Source organism: Perognathus longimembris, chromosome 1, assembly GCF_023159225.1.
Source record: "Perognathus longimembris pacificus isolate PPM17 chromosome 1, ASM2315922v1, whole genome shotgun sequence".
Classification (NCBI taxonomy): domain Eukaryota; kingdom Metazoa; phylum Chordata; class Mammalia; order Rodentia; family Heteromyidae; genus Perognathus; species Perognathus longimembris.
The window spans coordinates 44625367-44632565 of record NC_063161.1 but is presented as its reverse complement, the minus strand read 5'-3'; the positions used below and the strand labels follow the sequence as shown (position 1 = coordinate 44632565).

The 7199-nt window shown below is 52.4% G+C and overlaps 1 protein-coding gene across 1 annotated transcript; it reads left to right on the top strand.

Moving 5' to 3' along the window:
- Positions 1 to 1585: 1585 nt before the first annotated feature.
- Shmt2 (serine hydroxymethyltransferase 2) lies at positions 1586 to 7120 on the top strand. The gene is made up of 12 exons (XM_048361267.1): positions 1586 to 1704; positions 2681 to 2875; positions 3335 to 3414; positions 3580 to 3780; positions 4054 to 4135; positions 4263 to 4385; positions 4511 to 4650; positions 5208 to 5373; positions 5925 to 6024; positions 6120 to 6275; positions 6365 to 6472; positions 6594 to 7120. Exons 1-12 carry the CDS (start codon positions 1672 to 1674, stop codon positions 6719 to 6721), a joined length of 1512 nt encoding a protein of 503 aa, XP_048217224.1. The 5' UTR covers positions 1586 to 1671; the 3' UTR covers positions 6722 to 7120.
- The last annotated feature ends 79 nt before the right edge of the window (positions 7121 to 7199 follow it).

Genomic DNA, 7199 nt, shown 5'->3' with positions numbered 1-7199 from the left:
TCCACCTGGCCACGCCCTTCTGCCCCTGCCATACATAAGGCAGGGCCTGATGGGGGTTGCCCCTTCTCTGCAGCCATGCATCACCTTGGCTACAGGCCAGCAGTTCAGTAATAAGCTTTCTCTACTGCCTGAATACCGTGTGGTCTTCTCCTTTACTGGCTACCTACTTTAAAAACCTAACAAGTAGGAGCTCAATGTAGCTGTTGAATGAAAAATTGTGTGATGCACAGCAATGGTTCTCAAAAACACTGTCACAATCACTGAGGAAAGGCTTGATTGGGTAAGTCATTTATGTGGAAATCTCCTGGGAAGGCAATGAATCTCTCCCCCAAAGTTCACTCAAGATGTTGCAAGGAAGATCAGTTCCAAGGATCGACAGCCTGAGGATACAGAGAAAATTCAGGGACTTCTGGCATGCTCAGTGATCCCTAACAAAAGGCAACAGGAGAAGGAGTATGTCACTTTTCTCAGGTGAGGAAGAGAAGGTCCTGGAGAAAACAGGTTTGTGATCTGGAGAAAGAGAAGGAGGACAATCTATAGAAGATGTTCATATGTAGTCCACGAGACTCATCTCCAATTGACTGCAAAAGCCAAAAAGTATAGGTATGGCTCCTGTGGTGAAGGGCCAGTCTTGAGTAAAAAGGCTAATGGCAAGCACTTCTGCCCCCCAGTTCAACCCCAGTACACACACACACACACACACACACACACACACACACACACACACACACACACAGAAGAAATTAGCCCAAATAAGCTAATTTGCTGTAGTTATAGAGCAATTGTATCATAGTTTTCTTCTTTTCTTTCTTCCCTTCCTCCCTCCCTCCCACCCTCCCTTCCTACTCTTTTTAGGAAAGTGGTTTGAATTCAAGACCTAGAACTTGCTCCACTGGTTTTCTATCACTTGTTTTGTTTGTTGGTTGGTTTTTTGCCAGTCCTGAGGCTTGGACTTGGGCCTGAGCACTGTCTCTGGCTTCTTTTTGCTCAAGGATAGCACTCTACCTCTTGAGCCACAGAGCCACTTCTGGCCTTTTCTGTTTATGTGGTGCTGCGGAGTCGAACCCAGAGCTTCATGCATGCTAGGCAAGCACTCTACCGCGAAGCCACATTCCCAGCCCCCGGTTTTCTATCACTTGACCACTACAGTCACACCTCCAGTCCTACTTTTTTCTGGTTATTTTAGATTTTCAGATTTTTCTGTTTGGGCTGTCTTGAAACAATGATCCTCCGTATCTCAGCCTTCTGAGTAGATAGGATTACAGACAAGAGCCACTGTAGCCTTCCATCTTGTATGAGAATCCCTGGATCTCCCAGAGACCCTAATAATACTAGGTAGTCTATAGGTGCTCAATACACGCTTGCCTGGAGACAAGTGGCACGGAAAAGAAAACCTGAAAAGCCTCAGGATGGTAAAAAGATATAGGAGCCCTAGGTGTCTTTTCTTTCAGGGAAGCTTCTCTAACCCTGTGGCTACAGATGGAGATATGAGGCGGAAGAAGAAAAACTACCATTCCCAGGAGGCCACAGAGGGGCCTCATGCGCACGCGCAGATCCCTCCTCTAGTCCGGAGCGTCTCGTGGCGTTCTCGCGCATGCGACCTAGCACCAGTGCTCTTCCGTCCAGTTGCTACTCGGTTTCAGAGTTGGTGGCAGGACCTCTTGTGTAGCGATGCTTCCCTTCTCTTTGCTTTGGGCGGCTCGGGTAAGAATGGGGTTCTGGAGGCTGGATGACCAGTGGAAAGTTCCTCGTCCCATCTTTAGTTCCCATTTACAAACTCTGGGGCTCTCCTACGTTTTTCACCGCACGTGCTGGTGTTTCATGATGCTGATGGGTAACTGGGGGATCCCTTAGACTCCCGGGAGTACGTGGGGGGTGAACTAGGGCCCCTAGCTCTGGCCATCAGAGTCCCAGAGCCTCGTGACCGTCCATTTCGCGTGGCATTAGGGAAGAGGACCGCGCCAGATGCCAAGTGGACCCTGTGTTGGCCAGGTCGTGGAGAAGGAGCCGGCTTCCCGGCTTCCACTTGCAAGTTGAGGCTTTCCCGCCAGCTCTGAGACCTGCAGATGATGCAACCGAGCCTCACTGCTTTGCTCAGACAGGGGTCCTATGGCAGTGTGGGCTGAAAGGTGGAAAGGGTGGCAGGATGATGAGGAGGGGGGAGGGTAAAGGTTTAAAGGATAAAGGTTTTGGCTTTCCCGCTCTCCCCATCCATATCCCGGACATCTCCTTCCCTCTCCTGTGCTGTAGAAACTAACTCTATGGCTTATGGCCATAATAATCGCTGTTAACTTTCCCCTGGGCTAGCGGTTTATGGAGGCCCTGTACGGAGTCACTTTTGTTGGGGGGTGGGCGGGACAGGTCTGGAATCTCAGCGTCTCTCCTGAATTTGGGAGATGTGGGGCTTCTGGAAGACAAGCCTGAGGGGGGTGAGGCAGAGGAGATTCTGAGGCAAGGTGAGTGGAGCAATTCAGAACTTACCCCTTGGACATTGATCTCAACCTTGGCCTTAGCATTGCCTTTGAAAGGTGGAGGTGGGGGTGGTGGTAACTGGAACAGGCTGACCAGGCAGGCTGACCAGATAGGCCAGAGGACCCTTTCCATAAGCATAGCTGAGGGTAATTGGGAAACTTTTCCTGGACAATTTCTGTTTGACTTTGGTCTTTTCTGCCCCTCCTAGCCTCTGCAGAGATGTGGTCAGCTGGTAAGGACAACTCGGGCTCAGCACATCGAAGCAGCTCAGACTCAGACCCGGGAAACAACTGGAGGCTGGACAGGCCAGGAGAGTCTGTCAGACAGTGATCCTGAAATGTGGGAGCTGCTGCAGAGGGAAAAGGACAGGCAGTGCCGTGGCCTGGAGCTCATTGCTTCAGAGGTGAGACTTGGAGCAAGGGGTGGGCAGCCAGTATGGGTTACAGGAAGTAAGAAGTCGTGATATATCTCCACATTTCCTGCAGGGTCTCTGGCCTTCTAGTTGTACTATTGAACTGTCCTGTAAAGTGAAGGCAGGACCAGTTCAGCTTATGAGGTTAGGGAACTTCCAGGGTCCCTAAAGTCTCATCTCTTCCCTCCCTCCCAAGAAGAAAGAGGAGGCTGAACACATAGGTCTCAGTGCACAGGTGGCATTTCTAGGAACTCCCATCATGTCAGCTGAGTTTCTGAGAATGCTGTCTTTGGCCTTGCCCCACATCTGGCAAGGAATGGAGAAGAAAACAGAGCTTTTTGTGCAGCTGGGCTTCCCCCCACTGTAGCCTGTGAGCTCTGAAAGGGTGGGGCTGTGGGGTCCAGGAGAGGGGACCCAATGCCTTCTGACATTGCCCCCCCACCACCCCAGAACTTCTGCAGCCGAGCTGTGCTGGAGGCCCTGGGGTCCTGTCTGAACAACAAGTACTCGGAGGGTTATCCTGGCAAGAGGTGAGGGCTAGACCACAGGGCTGGAGGGCAACATCAGGGATGGTGCTCCCAGCGGTGGTAGCTTCCTGTACCACACCAGTGTTCATGGAGCAGTGGCCTTCCCAGTCCTGTGCCGTCGGTTGGGAACCCTTTCTTTGTGCCCTTATGTGCTCTTCTCCATGGCAGATACTATGGAGGAGCAGAGGTAGTGGATAAAATTGAGCTGTTGTGCCAGCGCCGGGCCTTGGAAGCCTTTGACTTGGATCCTGCACAATGGGGAGTGAATGTCCAGCCCTATTCAGGGTCCCCTGCCAATCTAGCTGCCTATACAGCCCTTCTGCGGCCTCATGACCGGATTATGGGGCTGGACCTGCCCGATGGAGGCCAGTGAGTATGACTGGGACAGATGCTGGGTATGCTGGGCAATAATGACAAGAGAAAGGAGGTATTTATTGGGTCCCTGCCATGTCCCACGCAGATGGACCGTGCATGTTAGTGGATTTGGTCACAGTCATATCAGTGCCACAACAGAATGAACAGAGCAAGGAGAGCAGGGAAAGCCAGGGCCAGGCTCCTAGGGGACAGAGGCCTGTGGAGCTGGGCAGGACGTGTATGGTCAATGTGGGGTTATTTCACTCTGTGGCTTTTTCTCACCCCTAGTCTCACCCATGGCTATATGTCTGATGTCAAGCGGATCTCTATCACGTCCATCTTCTTCGAGTCTATGCCCTATAAGCTCAATGTAAGTACTCTTGGACTTGGGGAGATGGCTGCTAGTCCTGGGTGCTCCTTTCCTGGATAGCCCTCGGGGTCATGGAGGACTGCCCTTCTGCCATCTTAGGGCTTTAGCTGTTTGTCTGTCTGCCCAGCCCCAAACTGGCCTCATTGACTATGACCAGCTGGCATTGACTGCTCGGCTCTTCCGACCTCGGCTTATTATAGCTGGTACCAGTGCCTATGCTCGCCTCATCGATTACGCCAGAATGAGAGAGGTTGGTGGGAGACTGTCGTTCTGGACCTTCCTGGGGTGCGGGGGGGAGGTTGAGGAGGAAGGCAGCCTTGGGCTTTGCATGTCTGGGATTTCCCCTAGCTGAGGCCTATATCTGTATCCATCCAGGTGTGCGATGAGGTCAAGGCACACCTCCTGGCAGATATGGCCCACATCAGTGGCCTCGTGGCCGCCAAAGTGATCCCCTCGCCTTTCGAGTATGCAGACATTGTCACCACCACCACTCACAAGACTCTTCGAGGGGCCAGGTAAAGCTCCCCTGAGGTCAGGGCCTGCCATTCTCTGCTTTCATGTCCTATTGCGGGGTGCATTGTTGGGCTGGATTTGAGAGACATTTATTCCCACCTGCAGACTGAAAGCTTCTACTCAAGCTGTGACAGTCCTCTTGGTCTCTCCCATGGTAGCCACTCCTTGGCAGGGGATTTGAGGGCGGAGTGAGGGCTGGAATCCAGTGCATCCCGCACTACTGAAGGACCCTGAGGGCTCCTGAGGGCCCAGGCCACCCACCTTCCTGTTTTATATCCCTGGTTTTGTATTTTGTGTGTGTGTGTGGGGTGGGGGGGTGTTGCCAGTCCTGGGGCTTGGACTCAGGGCCTGAGCACTGTCCCCGGCTTCTTTTTGCTCAAGGCTAGCACTCTGCCACTTGAGCCACAGTACCACTTCTGGCCTTCTCTGTTTATGGAGTGCTGGGGAATCGAACCCAGGGCATCATATATGTTAGGCAAGCATTCTACTGTTAAGCTACATTATCAGCCCCTGGTCTTGTATTTTTAGCTTAGATTCTGACTACCCACCTTCCACACAGGTCAGGACTCATCTTCTATCGGAAGGGGGTACAGAGTGTGGACCCCAAGACTGGCCGGGAGATCCCTTACACATTTGAGGACCGAATCAACTTTGCTGTGTTCCCATCCCTTCAGGGGGGACCCCACAACCATGCCATTGCTGCAGTAGCTGTGGCCCTGAAGCAGGTTGGAGAGTCTGCCCTTGTGGAGGGGGCGTGGGGCTCCATCTAGAGGCTGACTTGCTTGTGCTCTTGCTCTCTCATTCTTCCTCCTTTCCACCCCCCTTTCCTCCCCTCCCCTCCCTTTCTCCCTCCTTCCCTCCCTCCCTTCCTCCCTTCCTGTCCTGGGGCTTGAATTCAGGGTCTAGGCACTGTCCTTTGCTAAGGCTAGAGATCTACCACTTGAGCCACAGCACCACTTGTGGCTTTTTGGTGGTTAATTGGAGATGAGAGTCTCATGGATTTTCCTGCCCAGGCTGGCTTTGAACCACAATCCTCAGATTTCATCCTGTTGAGTAGCTAGGATTACAGGTGTGAGCCACTGGTACCCAGCCTGGTCGAGAAGTTTTCTATTCTGTACCTTGTGAACTAAGGTTGATTGAAGGAAAGTGAATGGAAAGTGTCTAGGCTGGGATAATGGAACCATGCTGGGTGTGTGTGTGTGGGGGGATGACGACTGTTGAGACAACAGGGCTTACACCAGGCTTGAGATCGAAAGTGCTGCCATCTCATCTCTAGGTTTGCACACCCATGTTCCGCGAGTACTCCCTGCAGGTGTTAAAGAATGCTCGAGCCATGGCCGATGCCCTGCTAACGCGAGGCTACTCACTGGTGTCTGGTGAGCAAAGGGTGTGGGCAATGAATTTTGCAGACTTAGGCAGAGGTTCAGGGCCCATTACTCCCTCATTACTAACCCTCCTGCTCCCCAATTAGGTGGCACTGATAACCACCTGGTGCTGGTAGACCTTCGGCCCAAGGGCCTAGATGGAGCGCGTGCTGAGCGGGTACTGGAGCTTATATCCATCACTGCCAACAAGAACACATGTCCTGGAGACCGAAGTGCCATTACCCCTGGGGGCCTGCGGCTTGGTGAGACCTGGGGTTTGAGGAGGTTCCCACACTGTGTGGCTGCCCCATGACCTTGGCCTCGTTAATCCTGTCCTTTGCCTCTGCCGTAGGGGCCCCAGCCTTGACTTCTCGGCAGTTTCGGGAGGATGACTTTCGGAGAGTTGTGGACTTTATCGATGAAGGGGTGAAGATCGGCTTGGAGGTGAAGAGTAAGACCGGTGAGTGAGTCGGGACGCTCTCTCTGGCCACTGTCCACTCCCTGTCCTGGCTGATCACTAGGTGATCTGCCTAGAGTTCTGACCAGTTTGTATTTTCTCTTTCCTTCCTCACCCCTTTTAGCCAAGCTCCAGGATTTCAAATCTTTCCTGCTCAAGGACCCAGAAACAAGTCAGCGTCTGGCCAAGCTCAGGCAACAGGTGGAGCAGTTTGCCAGGGCTTTTCCCATGCCTGGTTTTGATGAGCACTGAAAGCTCTTGGGATTCAAGGGCCACAAACAGGAAGTCATTTTTCTTCCTGCCTACCTGGGCCAGGGAGACACCACTTCCCGTTCTATTTCTTGGTGGGGGGGTGAAGGCCTCTCACTAAGAGCCAGGTACAGTCCCTCTTCCCAGAATTTATAGCTGAGTTTTGTTTTGTAACTGGACGTTAGAAGGACATTAGCTTTCTGCCCTATCCTTCTGCCATTTTCTCAGTTTTAGACACTCGTATTCTTTCTTGAGAAGGAAGAGTTACCCTGCTGAGCCAGAGAATGGGTTGCGGGGGGTAGGCACCCTCCTTCCTGTTTTTATCTAATAAAATGCTAACCTGTCCCCCTCCCCCATTTCTATTACTGTGGGAGGGGTCCCCTGGGCTAGCTGGTGATTTGACTCCCTCAGTGTGTGTGTGTGTGTGTGTGTGTGTGTGTGTGTGTGTGTATTTCTCTTTTCTTCCCACCACCACCACAAG

What these genes read in the sequence shown, in the direction of transcription:
- Shmt2 (XM_048361267.1), top strand. Translation starts at nt 1,672, where the DNA reads ATGCTTCCCTTCTCTTTGCTTTGGGCGGCTCGG. An exon ending in AAGACTCTTCGAGGGGCCAG is followed by an intron (nt 4,651 to 5,207) that starts GTAAAGCTCCCC and finishes CCTTCCACACAG; the next exon opens with GTCAGGACTCATCTTCTATC. An exon ending in TAGCTGTGGCCCTGAAGCAG is followed by an intron (nt 5,374 to 5,924) that starts GTTGGAGAGTCT and finishes TCTCATCTCTAG; the next exon opens with GTTTGCACACCCATGTTCCG.